Source organism: Camarhynchus parvulus, chromosome 5 (assembly GCF_901933205.1).
Source record: "Camarhynchus parvulus chromosome 5, STF_HiC, whole genome shotgun sequence".
In the NCBI taxonomy this organism is placed as follows: Eukaryota; Metazoa; Chordata; class Aves; order Passeriformes; family Thraupidae; genus Camarhynchus; species Camarhynchus parvulus.
The window spans coordinates 3591634-3607512 of NC_044575.1; the positions used below are offsets into that span (position 1 = coordinate 3591634).

Genomic DNA, 15879 nt, shown 5'->3' on the forward strand with positions numbered 1-15879 from the left:
AAGTTCCTGTTGAGATGACACATTCTTATTTACTGCTAGATCCAGTAGCACATTCCAGAAAAAAAGAGAAGGCACAAGGTGAAAAAGTGACTTGCTTGAAATCTTTACGAGTCTCAATCTGTCTTACAACTCCCAGTCCACTACCTCTTACACTTGATTTTATATTCTCTTAACAAGCTCTGACACAGATTTTTACTTCTCATTTCTGCATTACAGCTGAACATCCTCCTCCTGAATTAAACACAGGATAATTTTCAACTACTGGCTTTGCTAGAGACCAACATCTTGAGGCAGTTACAGAAGCACTGCCAAGTCTTACATTTTGTATTTCTGTTAGAACAACAACAACAAAAAATTAACAATAACATTTTGCTTTAGACAGACTGAAGTTGTTCTCAAAATGAAATGAGAGCATCATAATGAAGGACAAAAATGAACTTTGTGAGCATATGACACATACCTTAGAGCTGGTAATTTCTTCTATTCGTGCTTCAGCTGTCTGCTTTGCTTTTTTTCTTACCAGCACATACACTGCCTTCACTTTAGGACAGGATCTGAGCAGCTTTTCCAAAAGCACTTTTCCCACAAAGCCTGTAGCTCCTGTCAGGAGGATGTTTTTTCCTTCATAGTATTCAGGAATGGAAACCATTGTGACCTTCACAAAAGATAAAATCAAAAAGTAAGTTAAAGAACTTACAGAGTCCAGATTTGCTGAAGATTGAATAATCATATCTGTGCTGTTTATACCTGAAAGGAATGCTTAACAGATTTTTTTTTTACCGATAACCAGTACTTGAAGTTGCCTTTTTTCACATTCTGAAAGATTCCCACAGGGTCACTACAGTCATTCCAGATCTTGTAAACTGCTCCTGTTAACAGTGTTTTAAAGACTGAGACATCCACTCAGCCAGGAAAATAGCCCAACTTCAGTCAATTTTTGCCTCTGTGTGCACAGTCCTTTACCACTCCAAGGGGCTGCTCCATGGGAACTAGAGGTTGCATCATTAAAATGTAATCACAAATGGATTCTTCAAACCCACTGAGAGAAGACAGGGAGCCAAGCATGCCAAATGCTGGCCCTGGAATTTTGACAGTGCCAGCAGAGCCCCCTGTCACTGATAGGATGAGCCTCCCTACCAATTAAACTAAACCAGAGAGAAGGCTGAGTTAGTTGTTTGGAATGGGATCTGATAGTTTTACACTGATTACAAAAAACCCATACAGATCCACAGATAAGAGTTTTCCAACTGCTTCATCCATTAAGTCATTTGGGAGGAAAAAAACCAAACAATAAAGTCATTAGAATTCTCAACAAACTAAGATGTAACCACAAATACACCTCCTAATAAAATGAAGAGTAAGGGATTATTACTCAAATTCAGCACAAAGCTAGAAAGTGCTTTAGGTTTTGCTTCAGTTAGTAAGTTAACCTTGAGAACCATGATTCTTTTCCCCTCCCTTTATCAGCCTCTTGGAAATGATGTCATTCTTGCTAAAAGAAACTCTTTCTGAGGACAAATGTGGTATGTCTCACAATAAAGTGAGAACATGGCCTTTAGGATCCCAAGGACTCAATCACAGTGCCTCATCCAGAGCTGCCACTTTTAAGTCAGCTACAGCAACATCTTACTGTGACCCTTAACCAGTTTACTTTCACTAGATAAGATGGTAGTATTATGGATACACTTCCACCACATTTTACCAGTCTTTCTGATTAGACTCATCAAAATCCTGAGCTGATGTAGTGAATGTCTAATTATAGTCCTCTACAGCAGTTCCATGCAAACTGCTACAACCAAAACACTCCCAGAAAGGGACTACAGAGAGTCACAGAATGTTCTGAGCTGGAAGGGACCCACAAGAATCATCCAGTTCTCAAGTGAATGGCCAATAAGAGGATTGACCCCACAGCCTTGGTGTTATCAGCATCATGCTCTGACCAACTGAGCCCATCGCAGGGATAGAGTCCATAAAACTATGGAACTAAAAAAAAAAAAACACAGAACTGAGAATCTTTAAACACAGATGGAATGCTTCTTAGGCAAATAAGGATTACAACACTGAATACCTTAACAGGGTGAGAACCTTTCTTCACCTGCCACCCAGGAATAAAGGTGCAACTTCCAAATACACTCAGTTCTTTCAAGACAGCAAGATACTGCAAGCAGGTTCTTACCAGGGAATGCACAGAATGTATGTTAGGAGTGAACAGCTAATTTGTCCTTTTTGCCTGCAAAGTAAGTAAATATTTTTGGAACACCTATTTGTCAGGTACCCACCAGATCAAAGCAATTGTGCTCTGTTTTTCATGCGCTTGTATCTCAATAGTCTCTGAACAAGTTCCAAATGATTACTTGCTAGAAATGAGTTACTACCTACACAAGTCCTGGTTTCACAAGTCTGGGTACCAAGTGCTATGTCAGATACTCCAAATCCTTCTTTTGACTCCCTTCTTTGAGAAGTGAAGCATCTAACGGCAGATAGTAGGATACAGCAGCAAGTTTAGAGCAGAACAAGCACTACTATTTCCACTGACCACAGTACATCACCTGGAATTGTTTCTTTGAAGGTCAAAAGAGAAAGCTATTTATATTAAAACACTTCCACCACACAATCAAGAGACTCTAATGCAAATCTGAAAGCACAGCTCCTGCCATAAGGCATGGAGTGCAAGACACAGCATGCTTATGAGTCATTTTTCCCTGTTCAGTTAAGGTACAGGCCTGTTGTCTTTACCACGGCTCAAAGTTACAGTTAATGCTCTTCAGGTATGTCTTCCTCATAACTTTTGTTTTCCTGGTCTTTGTGTACACCATTCACTTCCTCCTAAAGATCTGCATGATTGCTCCCATATATAGGACAGGATTTCAGTTCCCTCAAAGAGGGAGGGCAAAACTCATGCAATCATTACTGCAGCAATTTTGTCACTAAGAATCAGTTTTGTCATGGTTCCTACATACCCTTCATACTAATTTACCTAACTAGCCATAACTTCTATTTTTTACACTTTGAGACCCTATGACAGTATCTAATACTATCCATTCACCTGTCCTTCCTCAAAGCAAGGTTTAATCCTGCCTCTGACACAATGCCACAACCTCAGCCTGCAAACCTGCTTACATGGGCAGAGTCTTTGGCTACATCTACACAGAACCTTGGACAATACCCAGTACATGGCTATGGTCCAACATCTGTTTCTGAAAGCTAGGAAAGCAATGAAAAGTTATGCTGTCAATGGAAATACCTGTGTTACTGTAGTTCAGCTTTTTCGTGACTGCAAAATCTGACAATATTTAGGCTCAGGTGATGTAAAGAAAACTGGCACAAAACAGATCAAAGTTTCCTGCCTCCGTCATTTCTGATCATATTCCTTTATCTAAGAGGCTGAAATCAGAATACCAGACCTACAAAACATCAACATCCAGAGCTATGATGAACCATAATGATGAAATGGGTTCAATTAAAAAACCAGGACTATCCACGAATACTCACATTCACACTTGGGAGACAGCAACACTTATATATTTGCAGGCTAATTTTATTTTTTTTTTTAAGGATTGAGAAATATTTTCTTTAAGAAACTCTCAATCCCATTTCTCTTTACCCTGTTCTCCAGCAACCAGACTTTGGTAGACCTTATTCATAGCAACTTCTCACACTGAGACTATCTTCTACTTCCATTACTCTGGAAGATTCCAGCTAGAAAACTTAATTGGTGACTTTTCCATTGCTGTCAACATTACAGCAACAAACATGGGGATTGTGAGGGAACTGCCTAAAAGCACCAAATTGGAATTAAAGGGTAAAAACCATGCATGGAATCTAGGTGTGAATGATCCAAGTCTGAATCCAGCCGCCTATGCTTTGCTATGTTAGAAAGAAGGGTTATCTCAAGCACAGGGAAAGGAAAGAATGTTCCCATTCTCCACCTACCTTTCCCTGCCTTCTCCAAGAATTAATGTCCACATGCCAGTTAGCACAGCACTGCTGGCAACTCCTCATCTCAAACTCAGAAGGTATAATATATTACTTTGTAAAGTTCTTTAAAGGAGCAAATTACTGAAGAATCACAGAATTGATTGGGTTGGAAGAACTATTTTATAATTCTGTTTTTAAATAAAACTGTCAATAAATACAGGAATAGTAGGAACGTAGTTCCTATCAGAAATTTAGTTTAGTCTCTAACACATAACAAGCTGGTGCAAGTGCAAAAAAAAAAAAAAAAAAATCAACCTTGCAAGACATCACAGCAAAACCAAATTTAACATGTTAAGGTTATTAAGTGTCAGCAATCACTTTATCTATCTAGTTTAAAGTACATCTTGTATGTTTACAATACCTGTTAACCAGCAATACATATTGTCACCAGTTATCCAATCATCTGTTAACACCTACTTCTTCAAACACACACAGAGAATTCCTACCAAACATAAAATTGTCTAATCCACACTGTGGGATATCTAAACCCCTGTATTATAAACACCTTTTTGAGCTAATAAGCAATAAAAGTCTAGAATAAAGAAATTTGACAGCTGAAAGGCTTAATAAGAGTCCTGTAAAGAATTCTCGCTCTAGAACAGAAATGCTCAAAATCCCCACATTGCCCAGAGGTATAAACAGCCTTTGCTAGAGGAATCTTACTTGAAGCTGCTACAGAGCAGCTGCTGCTGGGATCCTTCTGAATTCACCGGTTCAGGGCTAAGCTCACAGTGACACTGTGTAGATATGCTTGTGTGAAGGATGCTGTCCTCTGATAAGTGAAGAGTTCATAACCACTTCAGGAAAAAAAAAAGAAAAACCACCAGCAAACCAACACTCCAGGATCCTAGCCAACATTCCCCATCTTGCAAAAAATTCTCGTGCCCAAGGCTGAGCAAGTGCTTTTATGGAGCAAACAACAGCAGCTCTGTTTGCCTCCAGAGCTGCTGCAGCAATATTTAACACACAGCTTCAGAGGGCTCTGACTCTCAAAACAAGGACAATTCTGTTTTTAACAGGAAAATGATCAGCTCCCAGATTTGTCCAAACACAGATCAAGATGCTTTCCAAGTGCCAGGAAAGCCTGCTGCAGTTCCAGTGAATGTTTAAATGCTAAATCCAGCAGCCAGAGAGTGTGCATGTGTGTCCTTGTTAGAGATTAAATGCTCTGTCTTCTGGTTTATCACTGACAAACATTAGGTCAACAGCATGCTCCCTCCAAATTCAATCCTATCAAGATTATCACTCACAGGAAATGGAAAATGTGCATTTCCCAACCTCTCAAACATCAGCAACAAACCACAAAGTTCTGCAAAAACACAGCCCAAGAAATGAATTTGCCCCTTCCCTCTGACAGCTTGAACCCAGCACTAGCAGGAGTAAAAAGCAGAAGGTGGTAGAAGTATTTTCTTTAGGTATATTCAGAAGATGAAATTTGTCCAGACATCAAATCTGAGTGCACCAAGTGTGTTTAAATACCAGACACACTCCCCACTGCATCCACACCAGACAAAAATCATTACAGAAGTCCCTCATACAGAGCTCCAATTGCCACATTGCAAGGACACCATCACAAGCCAAAAAAAATAAACCTCTGGGAACTGGAGAGATTGGAGAGACTCGGCAACAAAGGAAGTAATATTTAACTCATCTAAACAAGGTTACTGCCAGAAAGACAAGTCTGGGTCATGTCATATTATATCATATCATCATGTCTCAGTTCGTCTGTGCCTTGTTTCCACAAAAGCAAATCAATGAATGCTATCAGCAGAATGCCCACATTTTCAAGCACCACAAGGGCCAACGACCTGCCCTATGTGGCCAATACCTAGCCAACATATCTCCAAAGGATACAGTCTGTTTGTCTTTGTGGTCCAAGGTTATAGCCATTGGGAAACCTTATCTGTGAAAGATACTGCTTTAAAAGATGAGTAGAGACTGTAAACTGCTTTGGGTGCAAGTTAACCTTAAAGCATACCTATTCCAAACTTCCCAATCACATGGAAGATTTGGGATTCTTCCCTCTGCTAGCAGAAGGACAGATTTATCCATGTTTTAGATTTCACCAGCATTCTTATCTACTCTCTGCAAGTTCATTTTCTTTACTAGCTGTAAGCCAGGGACCAAGAAAATGTAACACACCTCCAGGAGCTGGAAAACATACTGGCAGGCCTGAAAGCCAATTAGAACAACTAAGTTTTGAAGAATTATCAAAATGGGCCCACTAATCCAACATCAACTAGCCAGTCTTTGGCTTGGCCCTGGTAATATGCCAGAGCTCAAGTGTCTCACTACACACCTTCCACACAATAATGGGGATGGATTCAGGGTAATACCGTGTTCTCTACACGTGAAATACAACAAAAAAAATCAATCTGAAGGACCAGGCCCACAACTGCAGCATGGATAAATGCCACCAGAAGTCCCAAAACTCTATGGCAAACTTGTGGCTGACACTCATTGATTTAAGAGAATTTCTGAAAAATAACAAGGCATTTCAAACTAGTTGAACATCTTCAGGATTGAAGACTAGAAAGAAACTTCCCAAGTACCAATGAAAAGATTTGTCCTCTTTAAATCATTTATCTAATGAAACACAATACCGGTTCCAGTAACCAATCTAGTTAGGTCAAAGTTTACATAGCTGAGTGTATAGCTCTGCGTACAAAAATAAAGTAGACCTGCTTTTCAAACAGTTCTCCTCACTATTCTTAACCACTGAAATATGCTAGATACTGAAAGCATGCCCTAGAGTGCGTGCTCCTCAAGCTACATTCCTCCTGGATATATCACTACCTCTGGCAGCACATGCATTCAAGGTAAGGAGCATTGTTAAATTGAATTAGGTGAGACTTAGCTAATACTGCATATGATCTCTTTAACAGCACTACAGCACATCAATATCAAAATTCACATTGATACCAGACACAGAAGTAGTTCTGTCACTTTCTTTTAGATGACAATGACAAAACCCAAGTACAGTATTCGCTCAGTATTACACTATTACTTTGGGAAGATGGTGAATTGGGACCACCCAATAACTTACTAGCAGAATTCAGCCCAACTCATCAACTACTTCAGCAAAGACTTCACCCTTGTGAAGTAACATACTCTGAAGTGAGGGCTGTGCTCACAGTCATGGAGTATTTAACCTCTTTTAATCCTTTACTCTTATGGAGCAGAACCTGATTTCAATGTGGGCCACTGTTGAGTTGATCTCAGCAGCGGCAGAACTCTGTCATTAGAACTATTCAATGCCTGTGGTTACAGAGATATTTCTTAAGCATGTGTTCACACAGCTTCCTTCAGCCAAAGTTCTGATTTTACTACAAATTTCCACTTACTTGTGCCTCTACTCAGAGGGACTTTGTACCAGATGACCTTGTAATTACTTCTTAGTAAGTAATCTGTTCACAAAGTACATACTAGGGAAGTCCCTTGCTTTGCTGTAAATATCTTTCTTTTACAGACAGTCCCTCCTCCAAAAATCAACTGGAACAGAGTAGCAAAGTAGGAGGCTTTTACAATCTCTTTATAATTAGGTTATAAGTTGACATTTTTCTAAATTGTTTACTGTTTGAGCCTAATCATCAAGTGCACAGTGAAGAGGGGAAAAAAAGGTCTCTTTTGGCATAGTTAAATTCATTTCTCAAAATTGCATGGAAGGCACAGCTCAGGTCAGAAATTAAGCTATTCCAGGAAAGTATATCCCACATAAGAACATTAACTGTACTCCATCACCAATTAACGTGAAAACATGTTTAACACACATGCAGGGAGAATTTTAAACAAGTTCTAAGAAATCAAGAGGCAGGCAGATTCAAGATTTGGTGAACAGAAGCTGAGTTCCAGATCGTTTTATCTAATTTAATTGGAAAACTGCATTAGAATCTCATTTGCACTTTTGGTTATGAAAAGGATTACAAGATAAAGCCTCACTGTTTATCAGGGTAGTTGCATAAATCATGGCTCTGACTTTGCATATATCATTACTCTTGAGTTAACCCCTAAAGGAGACCAGAACCTGTCTGAAGGACACATCTACAACACAATGGGCAGAGCAGCACTCACAGCTGACTCTCCATCACTCAGTTGTTACTCACTGCCTTAGGAAAACAGGCCAAAAGCATCACTTCAGCCTTCAGAGGAACCTGCTGATATCCAGCCCTGGTTATCACTAGGGAAAGCTTTAGCAGCAGGATTATGCTGCAGTTACTACTGTGATACTCATTTTGCTGGGAGGGGAAAGCCAAAAATCAAGTAAATAGAAGGGGGTGGGGGAACACACAACATTTAAGTGCTCATCAGTTTGTGAAGTTTCAGTGATAAGAGACTTTCAGTCTCTACTTTAAGTTTCAGGGTTAACTCCTTAATCTTGGTAATTAAAACCCAGATCCACCTTTTTATATATTGATCAGACAAGACAAAGATAACTACCCATAACTGCACCTGCAATTATGTTCTGTTCAAACTTATTATTCACAAAGCAATTACAATTGGAATACTTAATCAAGAATAAAAAACCCAGCTCTTATTCTTCTCATGTTTTAAATTACACAGAAAGCCTGAATCATGTTTTACAATAGACATTACATGATGAATTTAAAGTCCTGGGAATCAACACTTCCAGATTCCTCCCATACTTTCCCAAATCTCTCACAGTTAAACAGTATTTTCTCTTCTACTATTTTCCTGCAGAAATTCACAATAATTCTTTTGAAACCTAAAAATTACTCATTTATCTGACAAGTGCTCTACCAAGACATATTTGAAACATAATCACCTTCTAAAGAAAAAACACTAGTTTATCCTTTCTTCCAATACATGTGGAACAAACAACAGCCAAAAAAATAAAAGCCCATTTCCACGATTTTCTTACCTTTAAAAGTGACTTAAACAGACACTCAAAGCAAGTTGTACCGAGAGATTGCCTGTCTTCCAAACAGGATGCTGGCAGCCTCCCTCCTCCTCCTCCTGCTCAGGATGGCAGATACTGATCCTGTGTAGTGCCAAGAGCTCCAACCTTAACTCCTATTTATGCTAATGGATGTCCTGTCCTATCAATTAAGCCTCTTGCACAAGGAGCTCTACAAATTTACAAACATCAGGCTGAACAATGGCACAGAAAGGTGTGAGGTCCTGTGCACACACAGATACCAACACCAACATCTGCTAAAAGCATGGCCTTTGTCACCACAGCGAGGGCACAAAGTGACAGGTACATCCCTGGGGTCCCCACTGCTGGAGAGAGCTCAACAGAAAAACAGTGCTCACTACAAAACACTCAGAAGACAAAAAAAAAAAAAAAAAAAAAAAGGGAATACCTAGTTTATTCTGATAAGACAGGATTTGTTACTACAGTTTGCAGCTTCCTAACTGTGCAAGCGTCGAAGCTAAACAGATTTTTTACTGCAAGGCTTGGAATCAGCAACAGGGAGAAACACCATGGAGGTGCACGATGGTACTAACCATGCCCAGGCACTGGATGTTTACATAATGCAAGTGCTCCACACCTACCAAACTAGCCAAGCACAATTCTTGCTGATACTGGCTCCTTTTCAGAATTTTTAGCTTTCCACTCAGCAGCTCTGCTTCCTGCAGACAAGCAACAAGCAAACTACACGGAACATCCTCAAACACTGAATATTTTGTGACAAAAACCAAACAGACACAATTTCCGGCTGAAGAAGCCAACCACGCCTGAAGTCACTGCAACAATTCATGTCTTCAACAACATCCAGGACCTTCTTCACTCAGGCACTCACTTAAACCTTCCAAACGGCTGTATAACCATTTTAGTTTGTTGCGCATCCCCTTCCTAGCACCGGAAACAACAACCCTTGTGAGGAACTGGGAGCTCCTCCAAGAGCTAGAACTCAGAAACAGGAAGATGACAGTGAACCCTTCACTTTGTAGCAGCCAGGAGGAGATTCAGTCTGGCCTTTCAGGAGCTAAGAGCTATGGATGGTTACAGTTTTGCTTCGATGTTAAATTCTACCGACAAGTATCAGCTGCTATAGACAATTACGATGTGGACAGGCTGAGTTATTCCAGAACTATGAGAAAAAAACATTTATCCTTTCCAAAACCTACAGAACAACTCCCCTAACGTGCTTGCATTGTTAAAATTGTGTCTAGTAAAGCTTCACTATACCTACGGTCCAGCAATAAAGACCAAGTACTTGCAGTAAAAAATTTAGACATCTAGATTTGTCATTACTTTATAGCTCTGCAACAGGTAGAGGTAAAAAAAAAACATTAAAACATAACCCATAAAATTAATCTTTCCTATCCAAATATAGGTTTTTGATGGGGAAATGGCTGAATTTTAAGGCACCAATATATGAGCGGAGGGTGAAAAACAGGGTACAGAAGCTGAAGGGTGAAGATCCTAGAAATCTGCCATATACCTAGTACATAATTTCCAAATTGCTGAAATAATGGTATCTCCTTTAAGAAGCACAGACATGATACACAAATTTGGGATCAAGAAATTCTAGCCTGCTCCAGTACAGATGGATGTCACAGATAGTAAAACTCCTACATGCTCCATTCCTTAATTATCACTGAAAGAGTTATTAAAATATTAAAAAAAAAAAAAGCTCCAGCTGCTGAAGCCTTGAAGTAGGTTAAATGAAATTACAGGTTTCTATTTTCATGGGAATCAAGCTGGTTTCGATTACAAGCTCGCTACCAACCACTGTATCCCTGCACTCAGCCACACATTAAACTTCACTCAGGGAAGTGCTTTGGAGGACCCAGCGGCTCCCGCTCCAAGGAGGACCGGGAGCCTCCCGCAGGGCGCGGGCGGAGGAAGGGCTCGGCTGTTCCCGATGGAGCGCGCCCGGCGCACGGACCCGCGGGGCCGGGGCTGCGGGCACGGCCCATCCCGGCTCTCCCCGCACACGCCCGCTGCTCTGAGAGCCAGAGGAACTCGTGGCCTTCCCTGCGAGCCCGTTCCGTGCGCCGGCCCCGCGGCACGGGCTGTGCCCGAGGGGAGCCGCCGGGCGCTGCGGCCGCGGCCAGCGGGAGCGCCGGGCAGGAAGGGCCGGGGCGCCGCCGCAGGCCCGCCCAGCGCTGGAGGGATGGTGGTACCCAGGCCCGGGCCCTGCGGCGGGCGGAGCGGGGGGCTTTCGGCCTCGCCCACACTCCCCGCTTCGCTGAGCATCGACCGCGGCCGCCGCGCTCCGCCGGCCCGGCCGCCACCACGATGCGCCCTGGAGCCCCCGGCGCCCCCCATCCATCCATCCATCCATCCATCCATCCGTCCGTCCGTCCATCCGTCCATCCATCCATCCCCTCCCTCCCTCCCTCCCGGAAAGGCGCGGCCGCCCCTCCCCCAAGACCCCCGTCCCGGTCCGCGGGCGGGGTCGGTGCGGCCGGGCGCGGGTGCCGGTACCTGCTGCGGGCGGTGGCGGTGGCGGCGCGGCCCCGGCGCTGCCCGGCCCCAGCTGTGCCCGCCCGCCGCTCGCCGCCCCGAGGGGTCCCGCACGGCGGCTCCGCACGGCCGCTCCCGTTGGCCGCTGCGCGCGCGCGCCCCCGCGCGCCCATTGGCCGCTGGCGCCGCCGCTCGCGGGACGGGGAGGGCGCGGATTGGCGGGCGCCCGGCGGCCCCGCCCCCAGCGGCGCCGCGCGCGGGGGGCCGCGCGCTCCCCCCTCACACCCGCACGCACCCCCACACACCGAGGGTCACGCACACGCAGAGAGACACACAGACGCACACCGAGGGTCACACACACAGACAGACACACACAAACACACACCGAGGGTCACACACACACAGACACAGTGCACACACAGACACATAGACACGCACACGGAGGGTCACGCACACACGGACACACAGACACACCGCCGCCCCGGCCCGCGGTCTGAGGGGCAGAGCGGCTGCTCCGTGAGGGGCCGGCCGTGTCCCCGTGTGTCCCCGCAGTGTCCCTGGCTGTCCCTGTCCCAAACGCTGCCATCAGAAACCAGCGCGGGTCCAAACCCGGCTCCAAAGCTCCAGCCCCGGCTGAGGCTCTGGGAAAAGCGAGCCCGGCCCTCAGAGCACGGAGCCACCGGGCCGCAGCAGCGGCACCGCGGCACTCGGGGCAGCCTGAGCCCGCGGGCCAATGGCCGAGAATCGAGGAACCATGGAGTAGTGGAACCAGCAAGGCTGGAAGAGACCTCTGAGAACACCAAGCCCAGCCACCAAGCCCGCACTGCCGCTGCAGCCCCCAAAGTGGTGAGCTCAATTTTGAGATTATCAGATTGCTATTGATAGGCGCTGTATTTGTGTGCAAAAGTCACTGCACTCCACTTGCCTCACTGTCTGTTACCAAACAGTGCAACGTGATGTCCTGGTGCTGTGCTGCCATGATGCCATGCCCTGCCACCATATGCCATTGGTTTCACAACTAAATATTGCATAGATGGACATGCATCAGCTGAACAAAAAAAAAAAAAAAAAAAGAGGCATTTAAAATTAGGAAACACCCTATATAGACTTGTGCAACCTGTACTATCCAGAGTACTGTACAAATAAGGTATTATATGAGAATTGTTGTAAGCACAGTCTTGCCTTATGCAAGGGCAGGTTGGTTTTTCAGAATGATTTGAGGGCCATGAGAACGGGAGCTCTGCTCACATCCTCCACAGCAGCCCAGTGATTATTTTATACTTATTTTTAGATATGTATTCACATGATTTTTTCACTCTGGAGTAGTTACACCTGGTACCTAGGTACTTCTTGACAGAGTATTTAGAATCACATAACTGTAAACTCCTCATCATAACTGTCTAGTGGACAGTTTTTCACAGACTGTCCCTTGGAAAACGCCTGCCCACTGAAGCTGGGACATCATCCAATCATTCAGCCATAGGAAAACTAACTCAGGCAGACAAAGATTGGAGTCTGAATCTCCCACAGTCCTGATGAGAAGTTTTACCATTTTGTCGTACCCTGCTACACACCAAGGGTTCCTTTTTTGTTGTATGGAAACCCTCACATGTGGTAGGCAGCCCTACACTGTGGGATGAGGCTTTTCCATTTCAGATTACCAAGAAAAGATGAATCCATTGCAGCATAGGCACTGAATTGCAGTCAGTGCACATGAACTCTTAAGAAAAAATTAAAAAAAACCTCTAGCTGGAATATGCAAATTAAAGTTTCTCAGATTACTACAGCAGTTAAATTTAGGTACATTTTACAGAAGTCACTCAGTAAAATGTGTCTGTGACCCCAAAAGAAAGCCATGGGGAATATCACAGCAATATTTCAGTGTGGGAACAACGGTGTCATTTGTCCAGTCTGGTTTTTGAAAACAGCTAAAAAATGGTGATGGTTTAAACTTTGTCTCTAATAAATAGCATATCCTCTGATCATTGTAGTCCATTTATAAATTATAATGCAGTGACAGTGGATTAACTGATGCTCTCAGTATAAATTATTATTAATAATGATAAAAAAAAAAATCAGATTTTTTTTCAAGATTACTCTTTTAAAGTCACAATTAATTTATCTCTCCTAAATTATTTATCATCAGGAAAATGTCACAGTGACATCGTATCATGATGCATTTGCATTTTAATTTAGTAACATATGGTTACTTCTCAAAGAACCCACCAAACTGGTTATTCAAGGTAGCATTGTGAATTTTTCATTGCAGGAAAGAGAAGATATCAACACCAATGTGGCCTAGTCTGGGAACACTGAATAAATTATTTAAAAAAAAACCCAACCCAACCCTATTTGAAACTCTATTACCCAGCGCAGAAATAGCGTGACACAAGGTTGTGGGAATCCACAGGTAAATAACTGCAAGTGCTTGCAAGGCAAAATCTTGGTTTGTTACCCATGAGAGTGAGACAAACCCCTAAATGCTCACTATCAGGGGAACATAAGAGATTTGGATTGTATCTTTAAATTGATCCACTTCTCTAAGCAGTGCTAGCAAGTTACTTAATTCACAGGAACCTTTTGGAGCTTTGCAGACTGCTTCATTATATCTCTCCAATTTTAAGCAAGGCCAAGAATTGTAACAATTTTGTGTCCTTTACTGACAGCTCATATTAATGTTTAATTTCCACCCCCTGCCTGGACAAGGCTCCCGAATCTCCTTCCTTGGACACTGACAGAGGTTCGAGAGGATGAGCTCCAGACACAAACCAAGTAACAGCCGGACTTAGAGCCGCGCTACAGGGCACAGTGTTCATATGGAAACTTTGTTTCTCTGTGCATAACTTCACTTTTTACAAATATATACACCAAGTGTCTATATATACACTGTATACCTCAGGAACAAAGCTGCTTTTATGCAAACTGCAGTCGTGTTTCTTTGTTTCAGTCATCTGCAGACGCACCATGAAGTGTTTTGCATAAACCAAGGCACACGTTTACCCCAACTTAGCTACTTGTGAAGGCCATAGGCATGCTCACTTCAATTCCTTGCTAAAAGCAACCCATTTAATTAAAAGATTAGCCATGAGAAATGTCACTTTCTGTGCTGCCAGGAGAAAGGGCACAGGCATGTTCTGTTCAGCGAGCTTAGACTCCTGTAATATTTCATTTGTGCTCACGCTGGAAGGGGCTAACAGCCGCATGGAAAGAAGGGGTTTATAAAGGATGCATTTGTGATGCAATGAGCATTAACAGCTCTTGTCCCCAAACTGCACAGTAATATAGGCTGGAATTTGCAAACTTAGTGCTGTATAGGATGCAGTGAGAAAGGAACATCCTACAGGAGCTCAGAACCTGCTTCAGTATGAGCAGTAACTAACACAGGTAAAGCTTGTTTGTTTTCTAATTTGAGGCACTATGGTTCAAAGATAAGGGTCTGACCAAAACTAGTTAAACCAGTTTAGGAAAAGTGCAGGAACTTATTTTTAGCTGTGGACTAAAGCTAGTTGGTGCATTTAAAGATATCTTTGGATTCAAAAGAGGGCAAACACCTCATGAGAGAAAATTTGTGATTTTACTCTCCAAAGAGTCAATATAGTTTTTTGTCAAGTGCCTCTTTTGTCTTTTACTAATGAAATAACTGATTGAGGATATTTATTTAGTGATCTGAGTGGGTTTTAAATTCTACCCTGAATATACTGCTTGTTAGATATCAGTGTACAAACAGGATGGGTAACAAATATATTGTTTGCAATTGAATGCATTCTGCTACCTTTTCTATGCTTTCCATCATAATGTGCTAATTCTTTGAGGTTTGGGAACAGCTGTTAGGATTATGATGTATATTCAGTAAAAATTACTGACTCAGAATGGAATGGACCTCTGCAGATTGTCTAGCCCACCCTCTCTGCCCACCTGGAGCAGGTTCATCAGAGCCATGTCCAGCTGGGCACTGAGCATCCAAGGACAGAAACTCTACACTCACTCTGGGCAGCCTGTGCCAGTGTTTGACCTCCTTTGCAATTATAAAAGAAAGGGTTTTCTTTTGTTTAAGTGGAAATTCTGTATTTCCTATCACTGGACACTACCAATAAAAGTGTGTCTGCTGTCCCCTGCCCAGGGATTTACCCACACAGCTCACAGCCAGTGTGCTGGCCCCCTGCATCCCCAGGGCCTTTCCACAAAGCTGCTCTCCACCACTCCATTCCCAGTCTGTACTGGTGCATTGGGGTTTTCCTCCCCAGTGCAGGGCTTTGCATTTCTTTTGTTGAACTTTACAAGTTTCCTGTTGGCTGATGGTTATCTTTTCCTGCATGACTAAACACAAACATAATTTCTACTTTTGCGTCCTTGCCACGTCACTTACAAGCAGCAGAAATACCTGCCACGAGATCTGAATATGAAACTTCATTTCATTATTCTTATTTTGAAAAAAAACTAATTAAAACACCTCTTAACTGTACTGACCACTGTGCCATGCCCTGCCAGTTTAATATGAATGATATTTATGTTTGATATTTCCT

General features: G+C 43.0%; 1 protein-coding gene across 1 annotated transcript in view; it reads right to left on the reverse strand.

Annotated features, from left to right (window-relative positions):
• Positions 1-11484, reverse strand: part of FAR1 (fatty acyl-CoA reductase 1) — a 34096-nt gene extending 22612 nt beyond the window's left edge. The window contains exons 1-2 of the mRNA XM_030948912.1: positions 11378-11484; positions 461-655 (exon numbers count right to left, since the gene is read on the reverse strand). Coding sequence (XP_030804772.1) covers positions 461-649 — 189 coding nt within the window. The 5' untranslated portion in view covers positions 650-655; positions 11378-11484. The remainder of the gene's footprint in view (positions 1-460; positions 656-11377) is intronic.
• Positions 11485-15879: the final 4395 nt, after the last annotated feature.